The 26893-nt window shown below is 37.6% G+C and overlaps 1 protein-coding gene across 1 annotated transcript; it reads left to right on the top strand.

Moving 5' to 3' along the window:
- The first annotated feature begins 14553 nt into the window (after positions 1-14553).
- s100z (S100 calcium binding protein Z) lies at positions 14554-16919 on the top strand. The gene is made up of 3 exons (XM_063011341.1): positions 14554-14588; positions 15571-15728; positions 16686-16919. Exons 2-3 carry the CDS (start codon positions 15588-15590, stop codon positions 16836-16838), a joined length of 294 nt encoding a protein of 97 aa, XP_062867411.1. The 5' UTR covers positions 14554-14588; positions 15571-15587; the 3' UTR covers positions 16839-16919.
- The last annotated feature ends 9974 nt before the right edge of the window (positions 16920-26893 follow it).

Here is a 26893-nt window from a genome sequence, read left to right as displayed (position 1 = left end):
CCTTGCTTGTGAAAGACTCACTCCACAATGAAGAAAGCGCGCCTTGAAAACACAGACTGTTTCTGTTCGTGTGGGCGGGGCGAATTTAAACTACTGAGAAAATTAAGTCATACAGTGTATGTATTTTAAGTTGCTAGAAGCTACATTTTGTTCTTTATTGTTCAACCCAATATCTTAAGTTCAGGTGATTCATTATAGTGTGTTAAAACAACACTTATAATTTGTGCGTTATCAGAACTCAATAAAATAACAATTGCAAGTAAAAAATTGTGTAATATAATGTAACTTGATTTTTTGTCATACAGCAGTGCATATATTTAAGTACTGGTTAAAGGCCATCTGAATTACTTTTTAGAGTGTGTGTGACCGCTGCAGTAGAGGGGCACATTTTAATGTGCAGAATTTAACAAATCACACCCAAACTACATATGTAAAAAATGTAGACACTCATCCTCCAGAGACTCATGATGTGGTGTTGTTAATAAATCAGTTTAAAAAATTACACAATTATTTGATATATATGGGCGGCACGGTGACTCAGTGGGTAGCACTGTCACCTCAGAAAGTCCTGGGCTCAATCCCCAGGTGGGGCGGTCCGGGCCCTTTCTGTGTGGAGTTTGCATGTTCTCCCCGTATCTGTGTGGGTTTCCTTCGGGACATGCAAGTGAGGTGAATTGGAGATACAAAATTGTCCAAGATTGTGTTTGACATTAAACTTGTCAACTGATGAATCTTGTTAACGAGTAACGTTTCTGTCATGAATGTAACCAAAGTGTGTAAAACATGATGTTATTAAAATCCTAATAAATAAATTAATTTGGGATACAGATCAATGGCTCTATCGAGATGTGCTACCTATCGTTTATAATAATAGACCTATCGAGATGTGCTACCTATAGTATATAAGATACAAATCTATCGAGATGCGCTACCTATAGTATATAAAAAGATATAGATCTATCGAGATGCGCTACCTATAGTATATAATAAGATATAGAGCTATCGAGATGTGCTACCTGTAGTCTATTTTTAATAAGAATAAATCGATAAAACTTAAATATTTACTACAGGAATAAATTTCGACAGGATAGGATGTCGACAGGATACTCGACAGGATACTCGACAAATATGATTTATAAATCAGCTCTACGGTAGGAAATTTCGGTAGGGTAGAAAAAATCGAAAGATATGATCTAGTATAAATCTGCGCTACGGTTGGAACTTTCGATAGGGTGGGGCAAATCGACACCGGCTGTAAGTCTAGGTGGATGCGTTCTTTCGATCATGAGTGGCCAGCGGGTGAGTCTGTGTTTATATATACAGTGGGGGAAATAAGTATTTGATCCCCTGCTGATTTTGTAAGTTTACCCCCTTACAAAGACTTGAACAGTCTATAATTTTTATGGAAGGTTTATTTTAACAGGGAGAGACAGAATATCAACAAAAAATCCAGAAAAAAAACATTAAATAAAAGTTATAAATTAATTTTTATTTAATTAAGGGAAATAAGTATTTGATCCCCTACCAACCAGCAAGAATTCTGACCCCCACAGACCGGTTATGTGCACAAAAGGCACACAAATTAGTCCTGTCCCTGTATAAAAGACTCCTGTCACAGAATCAGTTTCTTCCGTTCAAATCTCTCGACCACCATGGGCAAGACCAAAGAGCTATCAAAGGACGTCAGGGACAAGATTGTAGACCTGCACAAGGCTGGAATGGGCTACAAGACCATCAGCAAGAAGTTTGGTGAGAAAGAGACCACTGTTGGTGCGATAATTCGAAAATGGAAGAAATACAAGATCACAGTCAATCACCGTAAGAATGATTCTGAGAAAGGTGAGGTCAGCCCAGAATTACACGGGAGGAGCTTGTCAATGATCTCAAGGGAGCTGGGAGCACAGTCACCAAGAAAACCATTAGTAACACACTTCGCCGTAATGGATTGAGATCCTGCAGTGCCCGCAAAGTCCCTCTGCTCAAGAAGGCTCATGTACAGGCCCGTCTGAAGTTTGCCAATGAACACCTGAATGATTCAGAGAAAGCTTGGGAGAATGTGATATGGTCAGATGAGACCAAAATTGAGCTCTTTGGCATCAACTCCACTTGCCGTGTTTGGAGGCAGAGAAATGCCCAGTGGGGATGGTGTTCTTGGGGTCATATCCAGCATTTCTCTGCTCCCAGCTCCCTTGAGATCATTGACAAGCTCCTCCCGTGTAATTCTGGACTGACCTCACCTTTCTCAGAATCATTCTTACGCCACGAGGTGAGATCTTGCATGGAGCTCCAGAGCCAGGGCGATTGACTGTGATCTTGTATTTCTTCCATTTTCGAATGATCGTACCAACAGTGGTCTCTTTCTCAACAAGCTTCTTGCTAATGGTCTTGTAGCCCATTCCAGCCTTGTGCAGGTCTACAATCTTGTCCCTGATGTCCTTTGATAGCTCTTTGGTCTTGCCCATGGTGGTTGAGAGATTTGAACGGAAGAAACTGATTCTGTGACAGGAGTCTTTTATACAGGGACAGGACTAATTTGTGTGCCTTTTGTGCACATAACCGGTCTGTGGGGGTCAGAATTCTTGCTGGTTGGTAGGGGATCAAATACTTATTTCCCTTAATTAAATACAAATTAATTTATAACTTTTATTTAATGTTTTTTTTCTGGATTTTTTGTTGATATTCTGTCTCTCTCTGTTAAAATAAACCTTCCATAAAAATTATAGACTGTTTAAGTCTTTGTAAGGGGGTAAACTTACAAAATCAGCAGGGGATCAAATACTTATTTCCCCCACTGTATTTGCTTTCGCTCATGATCGAAAGAACGCAAAGCGCTGCATCCACCTAGACTCACAGCCGGCTGGAGTGCCTTGTTCTCGCTCAGTCACATGTTGAAAAGTGTACCCACAGCGCCCCCTACTGCTCAGGTGAGATGAGTTTGTACGAAGCAGGATGTATTTGTGAGAAAATCTTACACAAAATGACACAAGGCGTCAGAAGAGTGCCAAAAGTCACCTGGTTCACAAATGGCATCTGCGGAACATGTTTTGTATTTATAAAACGTGTTATATTTGTTTGTGAAGTGTAGTGTATTAGAAAACAGCTGTGCATTTTGTTTTTATTTGTACACCGTGTTGTGTTTGTTTTCAAATAGTAGTATATTTACAGAATACGTTCTGTTTATTTGCAAAGTTTTGGCGCTAAATTAGCTCCATAAATGTCAAACAACAGTTTCTGCTATATGTAGCGGCTGTCGGACTGAACACAGAGTCCGATTCAAGAAAGATTGCAGTACAGCTTACTGTTGCAGGCTGCTGTCGGCAGGTTAAATTTGAGCTGAACGCGTTTCTTGGCTCAATACATAACATTAATTCTCACACAGCCGACTACATATCTTGTGATAAATACGTTAACATTTACATTCTTGATGCGATAAACAGAAAATATGTTAAATACGAACCTTACATATAACAGCATAGTCTGACAAGAGATGCGAGGGGAAAAAGAAAAGCGAAACTTTCCGGGTCATGTGCGCGTGCACAACGCAGTGCAGAACCAATAGTTTTTGAGTATAGTTTATGAGATTTTTTAAGGTTGCTGTTGTTACTTTTAACAAATGGGTAGTGTGGGTAAGATTTACCCATTGTTATTTATTTCACATGCTGACTAATATACATGAGTACATTTTAAACAATTTGTATGGGTTATTTCTACAACCCTCCAAAATAATTTTTGTTATACTTCTATTGGCATCCTAAAACAGAAATGCACAAACAGCATAATTAAAAAGCCAACATGCTTGGTTATTTTGGTCATTATTAAATCAGTGCTTGTTGTATAACCGGGACATTTTTTGTGCCCATGTTCCACTCCATATGACTTTTTACTTGAGTGTTTCTCAATGTATACAGAAATAAGAGATATTAAAGCTCCAGAAAACTGCCTCTTTCCAGCTCAAGATACAATGTTCATGTGGTGTTTTATGGGCCATGTGCCATGCTTGTTGCAAACCATTGCAATATTTTGAGATGACTAAAAAACTAAATTGGGAGCATATTTGAATTATATTTTGCTTAAAAATGTCCATCATTATTTTGTTAAATTTCAGTTGACTCAAAAGTATTTTAATGATTTAAATACATGTAAATACAGAAGTGTAAAGGTATAGGTTTATATTAGGTTATTTTCATTGTAATGATAAAATAACAGGGTTAATAGAGGGTAAAACATGTAATGACAAATGGTAACTGGATTCATTTTAATGTATAATACGAGGGATCTTTAAAAAGTTTATATTTTTGTTGAAAACAGTGAGAGTGGGAGGAGTAGAAATAGGTTGTGTCTGAGAGACTGAGGAGAGCTTATAGTCCGGATCTACTAATAACATCAGATTTTCATAAACTTTTACAGAGAGTAAGGAAAGCAACAAGGGTGGCACGGTGGCTATAGGTGTCCTTTGTTAATTCCCAGTTGGAGCGGTCCAGGTCCTTCATGGAGTTTGCATGTTCTCACCTAACAGTCCAAGGACACTCCAAGATACTAAATTGCCCTATGTGTGTGTGTCTGTGTGTTGGAAACATAATGCTCCTGGGAGAAATATTTCATCATCTTAAGAAAGAACAGCAGGAAGGAAAAGATTTTAAAAAAGAGAGAAAACAAAGAGCTAGAGAGACAGTAGAAAAAAAAACATAGAGAGCAAGCAAAAGAGAGAGAGATAATAGGATGGATGAAAAAGAGAAACAGAGGAAGTGATAGAGCAGGAGAGAGAAACACACCTGTGCCTAGTGTTGCTTTTTCCCACAGGAAGTCTTTTTGTGGAACAAATTTAATAAGGGCAGCGACACTGAGTTTAATCCTTGCCTATTGTCATTATCTTTGAGAAATTCTAATTATTCTCATTGTGTCTGTGTGGGTTTTCAATATAATATAACAAAATAATTTTTAACTAATAACTCATTACTAATGAATCACCAATAATTAAATAAAGTGATTAAGATGGCCTATAACATACAGTCATTATAAACTTAGTAAGAATGGGGTAATATGATTAGACTGTCACATTGTCTGACTGGTAATAATGACCGTATTCCCTGAGACATAAATAAGAAGTCTAACCAGAAGTATAACCAGAGCTATACTGGAAGAAGTAAAGACACATACCAGAGGAAGAAATTAAGAGTAATTAGGATGCTTGGAGTTATACAAAATAGCATGATGGTTCTATAAAAGATGGTGGAAAGTCTGTGATAAGTCATGATAGAAGAACATTGTTATGTTAGCTTTTGCTATTAATTACTGGGGTGTCTGTTTATATATCCACATTTTCCTTAGCCCATTTTTTCATGCCAAAATCACCACAACAATCACAGCAATTTTATACAAGTATTAGTACTGGAGAAAAATCTTTTACTTTACACATTCAGTTTTGTATTTAGTACTTAAGTGCTTAATTTTTGCATTAGATCTGCTGTTTCAACCAGCAATATGTAAATCTTACTTTAATGGAATCTTCGCTGGTAAAGGAAAAATTTATTTTCTTATTGACAGTAAACTAGTGTGCATTTCAACTACATTACATCAAAACAGATGTAATAAATATATTTAGTTGTTCATAGATATTCCACTGTTTTCAGCCTAATCTCTATCTAGTTCACCTGTGTTATGTTGGCAAACGCCACTTAACACATTTTCCTATGAGGTAAAGTAAATGGGTTTTTCATACTTTTAATTTAGGGTATGTTTACATATACTTTTAAGAAATAATTAGGTTTTTCTTATGCTGCTGCAGTGGCCTGTTTATGATAATGGTGATGATGATTGACACGTGTGTGTGTGTTAATGTGAGGTGTGTTCCACTGTGCACCAGGTGTATGAGGCTGCTGTTTATTTTCTAAAGTGCAAAGATCTCTAGAGTATTGTTGTATCTTTGACTCAGGTGTCAATATAAATTTAGTATCCTTACAAAAGCTACCTCTAAATATATATTATTAAATATTTAATTATGTTAGTATATTAACTGTTTTATGAATATTAGAAATAATATTTTTATGATAAAGAATAATTATAGCTATAACAAATTAAATGGGGCAAACTTTTTAATACAATATTTTCGAATGAGGCTTGATTACTCAAGTAACTCAAGTACCCAGTAATAATTTGCCTGATATCCGAAGTGGATTTAGTGGATTCTTTGTTATAAAACCTATTTGTGAGAGAAATACAAACAAGTAAAAAATATACTGTGTTAAATAAAAAAAGAAGTAAGGAAGCTAATTATTCTAAATTAAAGAACACAAGCTAAAAGAATTGTGTAGCTAGCAGATGGAACTTGCATAGATGGTAAACATACATTGATATAGTGTAGGCAAATACAAACCTCTTTCCAGAAAATTTGAGCCTTTATTTAACTGACATAAGAACACAGAACAAAGTTTTTTCTCTGACCAGCTTAACTGTGATTTGTAAAAGTAAATAAATTTAGATTCTGAGTTCATACAAAGGCATGTACCACTGTGTTACCTAACCACTTTCTAACTGATTTTGAAGTATAATCATCGTTGCAATTTTGCAAATGAAATCCTTGCCCAAGCTTGCTTGACACAAGACAACTGTTCAACAGTTGTGGTTGCTGTTGTCTAATTCTTATCTTAATGATGCACCATACACAAATCTGGACTGCAGGCAGGCCAGTCAAGCACATGCAGTCTGTGTCCACAAACCCTGGTAAAGATGTTACTTTGATGGCACCATTTGTCTCTCTAAATTCCCAATTCAGTTTTGCATATGTAGGGTGTAAAAGCAAACATCTGTCACATATGCACCCCCAAAACATGACAAATGTTTGCTTTTGCACCGTATGCTGATAACAGTGTGGATGTTCATTTTTTTCTTTGGTACAAAAAACTGTACTTCTGTTTTTCCCAAAAACAAACTGAAATGTGCACATCCTTCCACTGTCTTTTAGTCCATTAAAGAGAAGCTTGGGCCCAGAGAATGTAACAGCATTTTTACCTTGAATTGCTGTATGGCTTTCTCTTTGCATTTACAACCATCCCACCTTAACAGTTTTCTGCCGTAAAGTTAATGATTTCAGTATTTCACAAGCTAAGCATGTAAGGGTGTTTTTACACCTACACTTTTTAGTCTAGTTTATTCGGACTATGGTTTACCTGCCTTTACAGGTAAATATAACTTTACAGGACAGTTATAAGATGCTGTGCTTTATAATATGTAATTCATATGATTGTAACTTTTTTATTATTTTTATTATTGTTTATCTGTTTCACTCAAATGTTCAGGAAATGCAATACGTCACATTTATAATATAGATGCATTTCTTAAAATTGCCTCCATCTGTCCTGTGTAAGAAGTTTAAAAAGGGGTGTTGATGGGGTTTCACTGAGCACACCCCTGGATACTCCAATCAACCTCCACTGCTTTCTCTGGGACAGAGAATCTAACAACTCATCACTAAGAAGTATAAATTTAAAAATTTCACAAAAATCTGTGAGTTGAGCATTGTACAGACCTTCCAGGACCATGTCTTTGAGTCATGCCTTTGACTCAACCTCTGGCTAATTCCATTTCAATCTCAATCAGTCTCCACCATCACAAAATGACCAAGGAGAACTTCTGAGACTTTAACGTAAACTCAATTAGACTTCCATCAGCCTGGATGTCCAGCAGTTCAAGCCTGGCTGATCTTACCATGCACCATTAAATAAAGAAGATGCTGACTTGAATACCGACATGGCTGAACTCTAATGCAATCTTCACTAGACTCAGTGCACCAGAATCATAAGACTTGATTACTGGACAAGCAGACTTGTCTAATACCAAGGCCAATCCCAAGCGATGTAAGAAGTGATCATTCAGTGTGATCTCCAGACAAATCACCTCATCCAAGGACATATCACAGAAAGTCTTTAATTTACTTATCATTTTAAGTAGGGCTGTCAAACGATTAAAATTTTTAATCGCGATTAATCTCAGAATTTCATATAGTTAATCGCGATTAATCGCATTAAAAAAAATCTGTGTAAATGTTATAGAAAACAAGGATTTTTAAGTGAAATGTTACAATTAAAATGGTGAACACATTTTATGCTAAATGTACTGATGTTAAAAACTGCTGGGACAAGAGAAAACTGTAAGGGAGTTTATTCACTCACATACTAGGCAGTAAATGTCAGATTGTAGGTTAGAATTTCTCCATCAGCAAACATTGTAGATCAGCGGTGCTTTAGGTGGGATAAGGCGTAGTTATTGTATCAGACTTTTCTGTGGTTGTATCGTGACAATGGTTTGATGGACGTTTCTACACGAAGTGAGTGTGTTTTGACCCTTTGGGGCTTCCATAGTTCATGAACTAACGTGCTCGACTCAGCTTTCCGGTATTCGGTACAGAAGAAGAAGTTAATTAAGTGTAATAAAGTGTTCTGCTCCCGACAACTTGTGAATACAGCGTGTATTTATTTCTTTATTATGCAAGTGCATCACTACCACGATCGGTTACATTATGTTAACAAACCGCAAATGAAAAACGGTGGCAAGTCCGACATTAAAACGTTTGTTCTACCAGTCAAGTGTCAACATGAACTAGAATTTGCGTTAATGGCACTAATTTTTTTAATCGCGTTAAATTGAGGTCGCGTTAATGCGTTATTATCACGTTAACTTCGACAGCCCTAATTTTAAGATATTTTGTCCATAGGACTGATTTCCCATTAATAAAGATATAATTGTTTATAACATCAATATTAATTCCTAATAATTAGTTAATAGTAATAATTTCACCTGCATTCATAAGTGGTGTCTTATGTAAGGAAACTCAGTTATAGTTTGGTACAAAGAGATCAGACATGACCCATCTTTGCTTGCAAAGACTGAGCCTTTAGTGAATCCTTTTTTATACTCAATATACTACAACCCCAAATCAGAAAAAGTTGGGACAGCATGAAAAATGCTAATAATAAAAAAAAAAAAAAACAGAGTTTCTTACATTTATTTTGACTTTTATTTCATAGTAGACCTGAAATATTTCATAATTTGTCTGGTCAACTTCATTTCATTTATTAATAAACATCCATTCCTGCATTTCAGGCCTGCAACACATTCCAAACAAGTTGGGACAGTAAGGCATTTAGCACTTTGTAATGTTGCCATTCCTTTTCACCACACTTAAAAGACGTTTTGGCACCGAGGACACCAAGCGATTTAGTGTTTCAGGTTTATTTTTGTCTCATTCTTCCTGCAAACACATCTTAAGATGTGCAACAGTACAAGGTCATTTGTTTCAAAATTCTCCACACATTCTCTATTGGGGACAGGTCAGGACTGCAGGCAGTCCAGTTCAGTACCCGTACCCTCTTCTTCCACAGCCATGCCTTTGTAATGTGTGCAGCATGTGGTTTTGCATTGTCTTGTTGAAAAATGCATGGAAGTCCCTGGAAAAGATGACGTCTTGAAGGCAGCAATTGCTCTAAGATCTCAATGTACTTTTCTGCATTAATGCTGCCATCATAAAAGTATAAATGACCTTTGCCAAGGGCACTGACACAGCCCCATACCATGACAGACCCTGGCTTTTGGACTTGTTGCTGATAACAGTCTGGATGGTACTTTTCGTCTTTTTTTCCAAAAAAGACCTTTATTGTTGATTAATTTGACCACAATACACATTTCCACTGTGTGATGGTCTATCCTAGGGGCCTCTAAGCCCAGAGAAGTCAGCGCCGCTTCTGGACATAGTTAACATAAGGCTTGTTTTTTACACAGGAAAGTTTAAAGTAGCATTTGTGCATGTAACTCCATATTGTAGTGCTTAACAAAGGTTTGCCAAAGTAATCCTATGCCCATGTGGTTATATCAGCTATTGTTGAGTGGTGGTTCTTGATGCAGTGCCGTCTGAGGGATCAACGATGATATTATGCACTGTAGAGGGAGAAATATGCAAATCATTTCCAATCTTTCTTTGAGGTACATTGTTTTTAAACATTTCAATAATTTTCTCACGCATTTGTTGAAAAACTGGAGATCCTCTGTCCATCTTTGCTCATCAAAGACTCAGCCTTTCCTGGATGCTGCTTTTGTACCAAACCATGATTACAATCGCCTGTTGACATCACCTGTTTGGAATCACAGGCCTGAAATGCAGGAATAGAGGTATATTAACAAATGAAATGAAATTGAGCAGACAAAACATGAAATATCTTGGCTTCAAAGTAAATCTAAGGAACACTGCATTTTTATTTTATTTCCATTTTTCATACTGTCCCAACCTTTTTTGATTTGGGGTTGTACTATACTAATTCTACTACTGATACCATTATCTGTTACCAATTTACCTGTGTACTGCAAAATGTTTAAATATGGTGTTACACTCTATAAACTTTTCAATTTTATGTTGCCCTATTTTTCGGTCTCATTTTTTGCTTCTTTTTAAATGCTAAGATTCTGCTCAGGCATTTTTAGGGTGAGTGCCCCTAAATGAATGTAATCTCAACTGCCCTTTACTGTTTTGATCGGTGCAACCACATATGCAGATGTACCTTTAGATGCATCAGGCAGTAGTGACTTGGAACAAAGCATGCATAACAAAGAGTGCACAGGGTTACTGTTTTATCTGAAATGTTCGAATAGGATCTTTAAAAAAATGTTTTGGTTATTCATGTGCAGTGCACTCTTGCCATGCAGCCCCAAGCATGGGTAAATAGAAAGAGTTGCACCAGGAAGGACATCTGGTGTACAAACTGTGCCAAATAAAATATGTGTATCCAAAGACATATTTACATACTAGATCAGTTGAGGCCCAGGGTAACGATACTGCTGAAAACTTGTGCAATGAAGGACAGGAGGAGGGAAAACGCTCTACAACTGAGAGAGAGAGGAGAAAGGGTAAGAAAGTGGCGATGAGAGTAGGAAGGCTGAATGTGGGCATTTTAACTAGTTGAAAAGAGCTAGTTGATATGATGGAGAGGAGAAGGGTTGACATACTATATGTGCAAGAGACAAAGTGGAAGGGGACAAGGGTTAGGAGCAATGATAGCGGCTTAAACTGTTCTACCTGTTAGGAGATGAGAGTAGAAATGGGGTAGGAGTAATCTTGAAAGAAGAGAATATCAGGGTACAGAAGGTGAAAAGAGTGTCTGATAAAATGAAGTGTGAAGCTGGAAACTGATGTGTTGATGTGATGATATATATGATGATGTATGTGAGGCATATGCCCCACAAGTGGGTTGATGAAGTGAAAGAAGAGAGAGTTGTTTTTGGAGGTGACTTTAGTGGGCATGTTTGTGAAAGGAAATAAGGTGATGACGGGGTGTTGGGAAAAGATGGTGTTAAGAACAGGAATTAGGATTGGTACATTGTGGTAGATTTGGCAAAAAGGATGAAAATGGCTGTAATTAACACTTTTTAAAATTGTGAAGAAGAAACACAGGGTGTGAAGGTGCACACTGGTGGACTATGGCCTATGTAGAAGAAGCAACCTGAAAGAGATTAGTGGTGTCAGGGGAAAGTGTAGTTTGGGTAGTGGTCTGTAGAATGTCCTTGAAGGTAAAGAGGAGGAATTGAGCAAGAGCAGAACCAAGGTTTAGATAGTGGAGGTGAAGGGAAGCAGGACAACTGGGCAACAACTGTGAGATCTGGACAGAGAACGGAAGAAAAAGAGACAGTGGAATGAGGAAGTGCAGAAAAGTCTAAGAAAGAAAAGATTGATGAAAAAGAACAGGGCTCTCCAAAGGGATGAAGAGAGTACACAGGAGTACAAGAAGAGGCGTAAGGCAAAGAGAGAAGCGGTAAAAGCTAAAGAAAAGGTGTATGGCAAGCTGTATGAAAGGTTGTATGCTAAGGAAGGTAAAAAAGACTTGTACTAATGGCCAGACAGAGGAACAGAGCTGGGAAGGATATACAGCAAAATATATTAATAAATGATGCATATGGAAATGTGCTGACAAATGGTGGAAAGAGTATTTTGAGGAGCTGTTCAGGAGAATGAGAGAAGGTTGAATGAAGTAGAGATAGTGAGCCAGTGAATGCCTTGAATTAGCAGTGAGAAAGTGAGGGCAGCTATATAAAGAAAGAAAATTGGAAAGGCAGGTGGCCCAGATGACATACCAGAAAATTGCATTGTGTTTGTAGGTCTAGAGAAAGCTTATGATAGGGTGCTGAGAGAGTAGCTGTGGTATGTAAAGGTAGTTCATGAGGACAGTGTGACAGCTGTGAGATGTGCAGCTAGAAAGAAGGACAGATTTAAAGTGGTAGTGGGTCTGCATCAAAAGACAGCTCTAAGTAATTTCTTGTTTGCAATTGTCATGGACAGGCTGACAGATGAGGTTAGGCAGGAGTTTTAATGAAATATGATGTTCGGGGATGACATTATTATTTGTAGCAAGAGTAGGGAGCAGGTTGAGGAGAACCTCGAGAGATGAAGGTATGCATTTGAGAGAACGGAAATGAAAGTTGGCAGGAGTAAAATGGAGTATATGTGCATGAATTATAGGGAGGGCAGTGGAAATGTTATGTTGCAAGAAGTTAAGGTAATGAAAGTGGACGAGTGTAAATACTTTGGGTCGAGTGTACAAAGTAATGGAGATTGTAGTAGAGAGGTGACAAAGAGAGTGCAGGCAGGATGGAGTGGATGGTATGGCAGTAGTGATTTGGGATAGAAGGGTATCTGCCAGAGTGAAAGGGAAAGCTTGTAATGTTGTATGGAAATTAAGATGCTGAGATTCTCATTGGAAATGGACAAGATTAGGAACAGGTTTATTAGAGGAACAGTGCAGGTAAAATGTTTTAGAGACAAAGTTAAAGAGAAGAAATTGAGATGATATTGGCATGTGCAGAGGAGAGATGACTATATCCGGAGAAGCGTGCTGAGAATGGAGCCACCAGGCAGGAGGGGAGAAAGGCCAAAGAGAAGGTTTATTAATGCAGTGAGAAAGTACAGGCAGGTGGTGGGGATGACAAAGGAGACAGAGCAAGATGGAGATTAATTATCAGCTGTGGCGCTTTGAACAGAAACAGCCAAAAGAATAAGAAGGTTAAAGCCCCAGGTATTTAAGAGGTATCCCAGGCCTCCACTGTGTTCTGACCATTTAAAATTTATATGACCGGAAGCCTTGGGGGTGCATGAAGTAGTTAATCAAAGCTCTTCTAATTTAACCAAGGTACAATTTATACTGGAAGCAAAACAGTTACAGGGTGAACGGTTCAGTGTGAACTTTGGTTGGGTCAGTGCAGTATCTTCATTTGATTTATACTCAGTGCCTTGCATTGTCAAACTCTTGAACCACTTGAAGTGACACTGGAACTAAACAATGATTTAACCAAGGGCTATTGGCAATATAAAAATAGGACAAATATGATCTAATTTTTAATTCTACCAAGTTCTATTTTTGAATCTACTAGTACATCCAGTAAAAATGGCATTGCAATAATTTTACATTGAAGTTATAAATGCATCGATCAGTTTTTATTGATCAGAGATGCTTTGTATTAACAAAACATCTCTGCACTGGCTGCAAATAAAATTCTACAAAAATTATTACAAAATACTTTTAGTAATCTATAATGCGTAACATGGCCTGGCTTAGCAATATGTGAGTGAACTCATTAAGAACTTTAACCAAATGCATTTACCCAAAGATAAAAGGTTTTTTTATGTGACGTTTTCAACCACCTGTGCCTGATGTCCACTTTTCAAAATTTGATATATGCATTTTTTCCTTTTTCTGTCAATTTAGTCATATCCAATTGGGATATGAGAGAAGGGCCATACCTAACATGTGAGGGCCACACCCTGCATCACGTGTTGTGCATTAGTCAACCGCTTTTTTTTTTACCCCAAATTTTTAGGCTAGCATGACAATAATGGCATTCCTGCTGGACGTGAACGGATTCTGCAGTGACTGCACTCACAGTGTCAAGAATTCTACCACAGACTGAAGTGAAGAATCATGAACTCTAATTACTAATGATCTATATGCTGTGTATTTGTTGTTTTTTTAATTGTTATTTTATTATATTTACATGAATATTTATGCACATATTTACTTAATGCCTAACACCTGATACAAACTCAATTAATAGAACATGCTAAGTGGGACAAATTAATTTGAGAAAAACTATTTATTTGTAAAATGATGAAATCTGAAAAACAAACTGATAAAATGTGTGTTTTTTTCAACATGACTGAAGGACTTGTGTCTACAAGACTAATAAAGATTTAAAACCAAGAACAAATTCCTATCCATAAAAATGTCAGAACAAATGCCAAAATAAAAGAGACATGTTGCATTTTCTGAGTTTTGTTTTACTGCACATTCACCTTGAGTGTCTTACTGAAACATTATGCCATTTTGCCATTAATGTATGTTTATAAGTAATGATTTATCTTCTTCATCACTGTGTGCAGGAAGGATCATGGCATTGCCATGGGACCACAAGGTCGTCACATGTTGCCCTAACAACAGAGGAGGGTCACTCCCACTGGAAAATGTATAAATAAGTAGGTCTTATGCTTTGAGTATTTATAAATCAAAAACTCAAACAGACCAGAGCTTCTGCCTTAGTATCCATCTACTTACTAGGTAAGTGTTCCAATAATTAATATACATTTTTGCATGTAGTTTAGCTATGCTGTATGATAATGATGTCTTATTTGTATTCAAATGTGAAGTAATACATGACAGCAATTATTTTATATTTTATTTTGAAGCTTCTGTTTCTGGAGTTCATAGTTTTATTAGGCTATGAATTAAGCTATTTATTTTATACATTTTGTAAAACATCAAGGATTATATAAATTAGATAAAAGCAACAGACATAATTATATGGTTAAACCCCTTTTTTTCTTTGTGCATTTTATACACTTACTGCCGTTTTGCAAAATGTAACATGCATATTAATATTACATTATTATTTGCAAAACAATGTATTCTATAAAACACTGTATGGTTGCAGGCATGAGTTGTTTATTTTGCCTAGTTTAACCATATAATGCACTTTAATGTTTATATTGGATACAAGATGAAGCCTTGTCATACTTGACATACATATTTACAACAGTACATAACTGTATGGCCACATCATGGGTATAGATACATAACCATGTGGACATCCTGTTTCTTATACCCCCCCCCCCCCCCCCCCCTAAGGTCAGGCACTGATGTTGGCAAGAAAGTTTCATTTCCTCCCAGTGATGTTCAGGGAGGTCAAGGTTAGGGCTCTGTGCAGGCTAATGGTGCTCCCCCAAACTAAATTTATCAAACCATATATTTATTAACCTTGCTTAGTGCACAGGTGCATAGCTGTGCTGAAAATGGCTTATCCCAAACTGTTGTCATTGATTTGATTGCTATTATACAACGAGTGGTGTACATAGAGTGTATGCAAATATGGTACACAAAATTTGGTACACAAATGTGTTTTTATAGATTTGGATGCAAAATGACTAATGCCAACAAACTATTTATTATATAGAAAACCCAAAATCATGTTATTAGTTGTTATAGGTGCTGAATTAATGACAATTGTAGGTTTTGTTTAATGTCAAGCTACCATTTTGTCTAGTTCATTTTGCAGACATCATGCCTAGCCAGCTGGAGGGAGCCATGGATGCTCTGATTCGAGTTTTTCACAACTATTCTGGCAATGAAGGTGATAAATACAAGTTGAACAAAGGAGAGCTAAAGCAGCTACTGAACAGTGAGCTGAACGACTTCCTAACAGTAAGGCACAACAGAAACATACATTGAAAACAGAAAACATTTAACTGACAATTCTAAAGCCCTACACAAGTTTATTTAAGCTGTTTTTAAAAACGCAGTATAATGGAGCAAAATCTAAATTTGTGTTTTATAATCGATATCTGCAGTGTGTTTTAAGTTGTGACCCTGGCTCACACATTAACAATTTTGGTTGTGTGTAACTAACGAACTGAAACTTTTGAGCCTGCTTATGACATACATTAAAACATATGTTTAAGAAATTTTCCTCTTTTTTGGCTATTTTCTCCTTTGTCTTTACCCCTCACACACACACAACTAACAAACAAAGACTCTCTACTATACCATCCTACTCTCAAACTATCATAATAATATGTACATTTGCTTGTAGTTCAGGCTGTTGTCTTCTTGTCAATATTTCCACAAATGCAGACCAAATATTACAATCATGATACTCCCACCTCCATACTTTGCTTTGGGTATGGTGTTATCTTTTGCACAACTCTTCTTTCTCCAAACATAAAAGCTGAATAACTGACTGAGGATAGTAAAGTTTGTTGCTTAATGTGCTCTGTTGTTCCCTATGTTGAAAGCTTATTGTCATACTGCATTGCATACTGTAGTTTAATGATTACAACACACTTGTTTATGCAAAAATAGTTAGTTTTTTTATGAATGTTTTGTATTATTGTAAACATTAATTTATTAAATTTGTGACAGGAGTTTTTTATACAATACATGGGGACATTAAAAAAATCACAATTACATAACTATTGGTTACAATAATGACTGGTTTCTGAATTAACTAAGCTTAAATTGCAACTATGTAAGGATTTAGCCAAAAACAATGTTGACAATGAGACTCACAGTTCAGGACTTATGGTCTAAATATTATCAATAATATTTCAATTATTATTAAAATTTTTGCTATCTCTGTCTTTCTCCCATTTAATCTCTCAGTCGCAGAAGGACCCAATGCTTGTGGAGAAGATTATGAATGATCTTGACTCAAATAAAGACAATGAGGTCGACTTTAATGAATTTGTTGTGCTGGTGGCAGCTCTGACTGTTGCTTGCAATGACTTCTTCCAGGAAGTGCAGAAGAACAAATAAGAGTCATTAGAGGCATTTAAAATGCTTTATTAAATCTATTTAGAGTTATAATATGTCCTATAGAGTTAAAATAATGTCCTATAACCTACTTGTCATTGTAAATGTTTTTAGCTGTTTTATAGTTTGTTTGTGTGTGAGGATGTGTGTGTTAATTAATCTTTGTTGACTGTTCTTTGTCCATTTAAATTATGCTTCGGCTGTTTGTATAAAACACATTGATCAATTTTGCCGAATTGCAAATGAATTTGCTTACATTGGAATGTGCAAGCTATTAATTTGATTTAAAACTAATAAAAACAAAACACACTTTGACTTAAGAATGTGATGTGAGAATTTAGACAGTATTAGGTACTAGTTAGTATTTTTTAAATGTCATGCATAATCATCGTCTTGTTTGATGTTTGAAGCTTTGTTGAATGATTAACTTAAAGCATGTGTTAGTGGTAATCATAATTTTTCTGTGCATTGTGAGGAGCTTAAATGTGTGGAGTACCATTATTAGATCAGCTAAAAATAAATAATTTTTGTCGATTGGCTGTGCACGTTTCGGAGGAGGCGTGGAACGGTCTCGTCAGCCCCAATCAGGAGCAGGAATCCGCACTAATGAGAGGATGATAGATGGGACGAAATTGGACGTGCTAAATTTTTAAAAAATATAAAAAAATAAAAATAAAAATAAAAAATAAATAAATAAATAAATAAAATAAAAAAATAAAAATAATTTTTGTTATATTCCTTAGTCAGACAGTGAAAAGAAATAGCCATTCAAACAAAATGATCAATGAACATTTACAAATAAAGAAGCATTTCCATACTAGTAAATGTTCAAAACATTAAAGTGGTGCCAGTTATTTTGTTATGTAATGATCAACATTGATTTAGAATAACATTGACTGTGCAGTAAATTAGTTTAAGACCAAATTTAGGAACTGCTGAAGTTTGCTGAAATAAACAAGAGGGCATTTCTAGCTAACAGAATCAGTTAGAAAAAAAACTGTACTGCAAAAATAGCCTACTTACTTTTATTCTCTTAAAAACTTCTTGAAAGATTCTTGCTAATTACAAATAATAAGTACATGATTGGGATCGCTGAAATTTTTTTCCACCCCTGAGGGACTCCCAGAGCTCCATATTTGATTGTAATATTGTCTTTGTGTTTTCGGCTGAGTTGATGGTCTTACGAGCCTTGGCTCTAGTGATCCTTAGCTCGTCTAAGTTTTTGGTGGTTTGCACATGCTCAGTGATTCCCTGCTGTCATTCACAATTATACCAGAGGTTATTCTTCGTGCAGGGATTAGGGAGGTTACCTCTGGAAGGTAATCCAGTCGGCTTTGTCCAGCTTCCACCGCCTGGTTAGTTGGGTCTGTTGAGAGTTTTCTGGCATTATTAGGATGGAAAGTGATCACTATCTTGTTCATACTTCCCACTTGAACTCTGGGAGGAGTTCGGGCATGCACAGACAAGGTTGACAGTAAAATAAGTTCCCTGACCTGGGTAAAGGTAAGTATATGCCAATGTACTGTATTCATCAAACAAAGGCTGTTCCTTAACCGAGATAACCTGGCAAAAGCATTTACATTAGGCAAAAGGAGTTTAAAGAAAAAAACTTATTATTAGTCAGGGGTAGGGTCTTCTGTTTATGCCAGTTTTGTCAAAGAGAAAAGATAATTCAGGCAGGGATTGATTGATTTTTTTACCACCGCCTTTTTTTTACCACCTCTGTATCCTATTCAGGGTCGCGGTGGTTGCGATTCACTGATGGGCAAAAGGCAGGAAACACCCTGGACAGGTCGCAAGTCTATCACAAGGCAAACATACATTCACACACGTACAGAGGCAGACTTTAGTATTTCCAATTAACCTGACTGTGTGGAATGTGGGAGAAAACCGGAGCAACCAGAGGAAACCCACCCAGACACAGGGAGAACATGCAAACTCCACAGAGGAAGGACCCGGATCGCTCCACCTCCACCAATCAAACACAGGACCTCCTTGCTGTGTGCCAACAGTGCTACCCACCAAGCCACCGTACTACCTGTAAACATCGCCACCAAATGGTGACATATCCTGGGGTAGGCAGCATTTTCGTAATTGGCTGATGGTCATGTACTAAGGATACTATGGGTCAATGCACACTTCAGTATTAAAATAGTTAAACAAAATTTCTGTTTTTCTGCTTTTTCAGCAGCCCACACACAGAACGGTCCACCCATTATTAGATGGGCAGATTATTCCTCTGGGTGGGCAATTATTTACTCTGGGTGGGCAATGCTTACCCCAGCCCAGGAGTAGACATGCCCCTGACACACACACACACACACACACACACACACACACACACGCAAACACATAAACACACACACAAACAGAGCTAGCTTGTACAGGGTTAGTTTCTAATTACCTGTTTTCTGGAAGCTAAATTACATGTTTCAAGTACCCTATGAACAATATTATAAGGTCATTATTAATGACAGCTGTCATTTGTTAAAGAGGTTCGTCTCCAGCTTAGGCTTTTATAAAACTAGTTGTATAAAATGACTGAGTAAAGTTTAATAAAATTAAATCAGCCATAATCTGTCCTGTGTGTTTTTTCCATTTCTGCTGACTAAATCTCAGGCACAGATACTTGACTTAAAGGCCAACATACCCATGTCCAGAACCAAGAACCACGCTTAGTTTAGTTCAGCGCTCACACTTTCCATGATGCAATATTTCACATGTCTGACAGGCCTAGCTAAAGCACTCAATAGAGTAATTTCCACAGATTTTTCCATTAGTTGATGCAATGTGGAATACGTGAAGCTGTGCCTTTCGTTTGGTGCATGCTGCAGGGAGAATTCTATGTTGTTACAACCTATAACTGCACAAATGTCTCTCTTGAGAGCACGCCTCAGACCGGAGTAACATGCACAACAACTTTAATTACACATGTGACCTCATGGTTCTAGGTGTAAATAAATGAATGAGTTAGTGCAGTGTTTCTCAACCTTTTTTCAGTCATGGCACCCTTTAAAAGTATGTAAAATCTCAAGGCACCCCAGTCTAAAATGTATTAAAAAACTTACACTCTGCATCCCTCGGACTGCTAACACACACGCACACACACCATAAGGTGTCATTTAGGGAGAGAGGGGTAAACGTGACTTACTTTTAATGGGAAACCTGAGCCTGGGATGATGAACACAATCGCCCTATTCTGGCAGGGATGGATGAGAGGCAGACACGGAGCTCCTGGTCCAGAGCCCTCAGTCGCTCCCTGTACTTGTTCTTGATGTAAGTTAGGCTCGAAAAGCTCAGTTTGTGCCATGAACGAATCAGATTTAACCTAATTAAACAAGTTTATAGTTTATTTCATAATTATTTGTCATTATACTAAGAGCACTGCTTCTTTTCTGCATGTTCTCTCTGTAGCTCGGTTACGGCTCTCTCAACTCAAACTCAAAAGAAGCTTTATTGGCATGATAAATAAAGACATTCGTATTGCCAAAGCAAGTTAGAGAGAAATAAAAAATAACAGTAAGAAAGAACACATACAAAACAGTTACATGTGCAAATATATATAAAATAGAATAAAATATTAATAAAAACAACAGTAATAACGATCAGTGTGTGTGTGTGTGTCTCTCTCTCTCTCTCTGTGTGTGTGTGTGTGTGTGTGTGTGTGTGTCTCGCTCGCTCTCCGCTCTCCGTTTTCGGATTTGAATTTCAACAATAAACAGCTCTTATTATGACTCATTAATTCCCTCTACTGATGGAAGCGGAATGGGTGAATTACAGTCTGAACTGCGTAGAAATAAAAATATATATATAGCGGCTCCCAGAGGCGCGACTCGGTTCCTTTTGTTTATTTTAAAGAGCCGTTCAAAAGAATTGGATTCGCGAACGACCCATCATTATCATAATATTTTCGACGGCACCCCTGGCAAAACCGCACCCCGGTTGAGAAAGGCTAAGTTAGTGTAATGCTCTGTGATTTGATGTATCTGCCCTTTCCAAGATGATGTTTTTAGGTAGAGTAGATAAATACATGAATCGTGTCAACATGTTTTTTCATGTCATTGTTTAAACCCTTATGGATAAGTTGGCACATTTTGTAAAATGCAATAAAAAAATCTGTGATTTGGTAATTCTGGGTTGGGGCATATTGCCGGAGCAGCTTGTCATATTGTGACAACCAGTTCTCAATTATTTGCTATCTTTTTTCTATCCTATTTCTTTGTGAACTTTTTTGTGTCTTTTTTATTACTTTGGCCAATATTTTTTTTGCATTTGTTTCCTTTTTGTTACTGTTCTACCCAAGGACGGATTAAGGATAGTCTGGGCCCCTGGGCAAAGAGTTTAAAGTGAGCTCACTGTTGGACATGTTGTCAGGCATGAAAAGAACATCAAATAGCTCAGTTAAGTGTGTGTATGCATTCAAACGGTGGTTGAGACAGGACACAAGTTTGTCAATGACAACATTGAAAGTTTCGATCCGAAACTTGTCCTTTCCGTTAAATGCTACACCTGGCTCTGCACTATCATCAGACATAATTTTGCGCTTCTTTGTACGCTGGAGGTCATGCCTGTACTCTTGGGAGACAGCAGTGGTGACATTTAAAGCTGCCTCTTCAAACACCTCAAAGTTATCTCTCTGTGCTGCCACAAAGTCTCGTAAAGGCAAGAGAAGTTGTGTAGCTGTACATATGTCAATATCATGCTTCTGCAGCTGCAGGCTTGTGGCTTGGAACCTCTGTAGTATTGTGTCCCAGAAGTATGCCATGAAGGCCATCTCCAACGTGTCCAATTTGTCACAGAGTGCAGAGGCTTCACTTCGAGTTACACATTTCTCCTCCATATCTTTAGACATATCATTCAATGCCTCTCTCAGTTGTGCATAATATTTCCAAAGAGCCTTAGTTGACTCCATCGAGTACCTGACAGTGATTTCAGTGTGAGTTTGATATCAGTATCACAGAAAACATTTCCCCACCTGTGTGTAGATGATGCACAAAATGTGTACATTGCCTGTACAAAGTCAAAAAAACATCCAGCTTCTGGGCTACTGTCAACAGCATTGACACCAACTAAATTCAGTGAATGTGCTGCACAGGTGACATAACAAATCAAAGGGTTTCTTTGTTTAAGATGAGCTTGGACTCCATTGTACTTTCCCGACATGTTACTTGCATTATCATATGACTGGCCCCTAAAGTTGGATAAGTCTAGGCCCAGATTCTCCACCATAGCAACGACACACTCTGCCAAACTGTCCCCACTATGGTTTTCAATAGGCTCAAAAGCTAGAAAACGCTCAACTACATGTCCGTCATTATTAACAAACCTGAAAATAAAAGTAAGTTGGTCCACATGAGCAAGGTCTGGAGTGGAGTCAACTATAACAGAGAAGTATTTTGATTCTTTGATCTCATTGGCAATTGCCTGCTTTGTTCTCTGTCCCATCAAATGGATAAATTCTTCACACACTGTCGATGATAAGTAGGACACAGAACCTTTTCCCTTACCTCCAAACCTTTGGAGGTGCTCAGCTAGGAATGGGTCAAATTTGGCTAAGAGTTCTATGATGCCCAAAAAATTACCATTGTGGGCTGATCCTAATAGCTCATCATCTCCCCTGAAAGCAAGTCCCCTCTCCCCCAAAAACTGGATGACTGCAACAACTCTTTTCAAAACTTCCCGCCAGTATTGTCTTTCTGCATCAATTTGATGACAATATCAGAATCAATTGTTGCTGTGCCTCTGGAGCGATTATATAATGCTAGCATGCAAGCCCTATGCTCCACACTCCCCTCATGCTCACCAATCCGCTCTGAATGTTTCCAGTCAGAAAATCCATGAACAAAAGTATTGTGCTTACTGGAAAACAGTTTGCAAACAAAACAATACACACAGCCAGTTGAAGGAGAGTAAAATAGCCACTGCCTAGTCACAGTTTGCCCGTTGGGTAGAGAGCAACTGAGTAGAGCATTTGTAAAGCTCCTACTGGTACCCCCAATGCCTCTATCCCTGACTGAGGCTGGGTACTTAGCACTTCTGTTTTGAAATGCAGCTTCTCCTCTACTAACAAGAATCGACTTGGCTTGGTCGGTAATGGTACTGGGCCATAAAGCAGGGTCGTTGACCGTTTCACACCAGGAGTTGGGGTCCTTGCCCTCCTCATTTGAAAAACGACACTCACACGATGCAGCTGGCTGGTCTGATTGTGGGTCTGACACACCTGCAACTTTCCTTTCATGGTCTTTCTGCTGCTGGTCTGTGGTAGCCTGGCAGGGCTGGCATTCCTGCTCTGCACCTGACTGGGTCTGCAAAGGTACATAGTCACTGACAGGTGACACTAAGCCAGTGGTGATCACATCTTCATTGCTAGAACTCTGATCACTGCTAACATTAGCAATACTTGTCTCACTCATATCCAGCGGTTTCTCAAAGAAGTTTGAGATCAAAGGAACGCTTTTCAGGAAATCTGCCTGATTTGCTTCCTTAATCTTTTTTGCTTTTCTTTTTGAGGCACCACTTTTTTGTTTGGGATCCATGTTATTAATGGCAAGTGTTTCTTAAGATGCAAATATAGAAGCTTGTCTTGCAAATTCCTATTCCTATCCAATACTTACTATGTTGTTTCTATGTTGTATGTTCAGGAAAAAAATACAATCACAAAACTGTAGAACCAGATACAATATGTAATAAAAAAAGGCTGACCTATAACTATTTAGCTAAAAATTGTTGTTATTGTAAATGTATTGTATGTATGTACTAATATTATAAAGCTTACACTTCTACTATTATCAATAATGTAATATGCAAATAACAATAAGCTTTTAAAAAAGCTGTGAGTTGCTAGTTAGCAACGTTACACTAGCCTTGAAAAAGGCTGTGAACCTTTCAAAGTTTAATATATTATATATAGTAATATAATATTATATCATGTAATATAATATAATATAATATAATATATAAGCCTTTGAAAAGACTATGAAAAGAATGTAACAGAATATATGCAATATAGTATAGTATAATATAATATAAAAATATTTATATATATTATAAAATAATATAATGCAGTATAAAGGGCAATGAGCCTTTAAAAAGGTAGTAAAAGCACAGAGCAAGTTCGCAAGCTGAACTGTCTGAATGTGAGGAGTTTTGATACTGGCAGGGGGTTTTATATAGATCTTGCATATTCACTTGGAAGTTCTCGCAACACCTGATTGGCTCAGCCCCCGTGGGAATTTAGGGCAATGTAACAATTTTTCACCACTGAGTGAGAGAGTGGGGGAGGGGCAGCCACTATCTACTACAAAAAATGCTGTTTTGTGTGTGTGTGTGTGAGAGAGAGAGGCATCGAGAGGGAGACAGGGGGAAGGTTTTAAGTATATTAAAAATGCTGTGTTAATGATATTAAATCAAGTTTAATTATTGTCGAGACCCCTTCACACTGCCTTGAAACATGTCAAGTCATGTCAAACTGTCATTGAATAGTCATTGAATAACAAGCTGAATAAAATATGTTTTCCAATAAATAAACCTCAAACAAAATATCAGGGTTACACGCATACAACAAAACCACTTGCTGTTTCATCATCTGTCACCAAACCAAAATTGTGCTACTCAGTAAAATTAGCTTGCAGTTCTGTTGTATGAAAAGGCACTTTTCCTTTCATGCATTCCTTTAGAGCTAGAGTGACCACTGGTCTCTTTACTGTTGTTTATTAAAGGGGAAACATGAAACTAGTCAAATGGCTTGTTGTTTTCACATAAGTGAAATCACACCCTTGGCCAAATTCACTCAATTTAATCGGTGTCAAAGATAGCATTCATCAGACAAATTGCTTGTCTTAAATTAAAATAATTGCAAAATTGCTAAATTAATTTGTGTCTCTGCGCTTAAGAGAAATTGAACATAATAATTTTGAAACAATACAAATTCAGAAACATTAAGTAAGGGCCTGAATCGCATATTTGCAACAAAACGTCCGTTATGAAATATGGTAGCTTGCCTGGCAATTTGTAGGTCCCTAGAAAGTCAAGGAGCCATGGTAAACGACTTCTATGGAAGTCAAGGGCCCCATAGCAGGGGCCCTCGTGATCAAGGGCCCTCTAATGGAATGCCCTGCTCTTCTCTAGGGCCCCCTGGTAGGGGCTCTCATAACCAGGGCCCTCTAAAAATATGCCCCCCTCTTTCCTAGGACCCCTAATAGCCAGAAGTCGAAGTCAGAGCAGTGCCACAACGCCTCATCCATTTTCATAAGAAGCCCAAAAGCATGGCTAGGGCCCCCAAAAGCATGGCTAGGGCCCCCAAAAGCATGGCTAGGGCCCAAAAGCATGGCTAGGGGCCCCAAAAGCATGGCTAGGGCCCCCAAGAGGCCCTGGGGTCAAAGTCTTAATAGTCAGAGGATCCTTAAAATGGAGGGCCCTCGGAAATAAAAATATATTGTATCATAAATGTTGATAGGCATCGCAAAATGTTTTGGGCCAGGGCCCCCCCGGGGCCCCCTGACCTCAAGGGCCCCTGGGCGCTGGCCCCACTGGCCCGGTCAGTAATCCAGCCATGGTTCTACCTTGGTCATGCATCCTGCACTTAGGTTCATATTTGTTCTTGCAGGTGCAGGGCTTCACATCACTCTTCAGTATACAAAAACATGTAAAGTTGATTAATATATTAACAGTTTAAAAAAGTTGTTAGCAATACACTTAAACACACTTAAAACATACTTTATAAAATTAATTTGTTTTTCATTAGGTTTCATCTATGTGAACAATTCCACGTTCATCACAAGCCCACATGTCATCTGCACCCACACCAATGAAATAATTCCCAGATTGCTGCAACCCAAAGTCTGCAGCCAGAGTCTGTTGTGACAATTTGACTAACAACTTGGATCTTAAAAATACATCCATTTGGAATTTTTGTATGTCACTACTGAAAAGCAAGTGAGTCCATTTGGAAAATTCCCAAAAACAATTTCCACTTTGCATTAATACTGAGGGATCTAAGTCTATAGGTTTTTTGCCCTGGTTCATGGCCCTGCCCTTACACATTTTTTAATAATTTTATGGACTGTAGACTGAGAGTAAAAACACAAAATCTAATTTAAGTATTCTAATGTTAAAGAGTGCAGTGGCCTACAGTATCCTCAGTGCATGGCCATCAACCACAAAGAGGATGCAGATAAATGCATAAAACTGCACAACCTGTTTGGCAGCTGGAGTGAAAAACATGTTTGTTTAGAGCCTTTGCTTTATTAGCTAGCTGGCCCCATCTCAAATGATGTCTATTCCCTACTAAGGGAAGTACTAAAAAATAACATTTTAATAAATATTAAGTGTGAACTAGAGTTATTTATACTATTACTGAATACCAATGGCTTTAAACATATTGTGCACTAATTGGGTGGATCTTCATTTAATGTCTAACACAGTGCACTACATAGGGCAGAGGCCACTGTTTGTTAAAACAGAAAGGAAAACACTTTTTTTTCAACACTCAAATTTATCAAGAACAGACTCAAGAGCAAGTTGTCACAGGATCATTTGGAAGCTTTAATGCTTACAACTACAAAAAGAGACATTTTGATGTCCTTAGTCACAGAAACAACATGGGATTGCAGAGGAAAGTGGTCTGTTCAGAAAATTGCTATAATAATAATGTATATGTATAATCATTTAGTTACTTGTGTTTTACTTATTCTAGAAATTAGTCTCTGTGACATGAAATTTTCACATGGCGGACTGATGGGGAGCTAGGTGTTTTCACTTTGTAGTTGCTATGAATGCAGTGGGCCAGTCTAGAAAAAGTCCAAGGCTAAATTTAGTTCCAGTCCAGGTAGGGCTAGGTATTTTTGAGGGTTCATAGTTTTCTGTCATTTTGTCATTGGTCATCAAAAATGCACTTTATTCCTATTGGCCATTTTGAGTGTGTGGGTGAAAAAAGCTCCAAGACTGTAAATAGTACTTGAATTAAACTGTAAAAAAAACTTTAATTAAAGAGAGAATTAAAGAGTCCTAAAAAGTCATGACAAAAGAACAGAAGTAGACAGAACAGAAAATAGCAAACA

Source organism: Trichomycterus rosablanca, chromosome 16 (assembly GCF_030014385.1).
Source record: "Trichomycterus rosablanca isolate fTriRos1 chromosome 16, fTriRos1.hap1, whole genome shotgun sequence".
NCBI lineage: Eukaryota > Metazoa > Chordata > Actinopteri > Siluriformes > Trichomycteridae > Trichomycterus > Trichomycterus rosablanca.
Note: the sequence above shows the minus strand (reverse complement) of the source record. Positions and strands in the feature narration are given on the sequence as shown.

Bases quoted from the DNA above. Each gene is read 5' to 3' on its own strand.
- s100z (XM_063011341.1), top strand. From the start codon at position 15,588: ATGCCTAGCCAGCTGGAGGGAGCCATGGATGCTCTGATTCGAGTTTTT. The intron at 15,729-16,685 runs GTAAGGCACAAC...TTAATCTCTCAG, and splicing joins AGCTGAACGACTTCCTAACA to TCGCAGAAGGACCCAATGCT.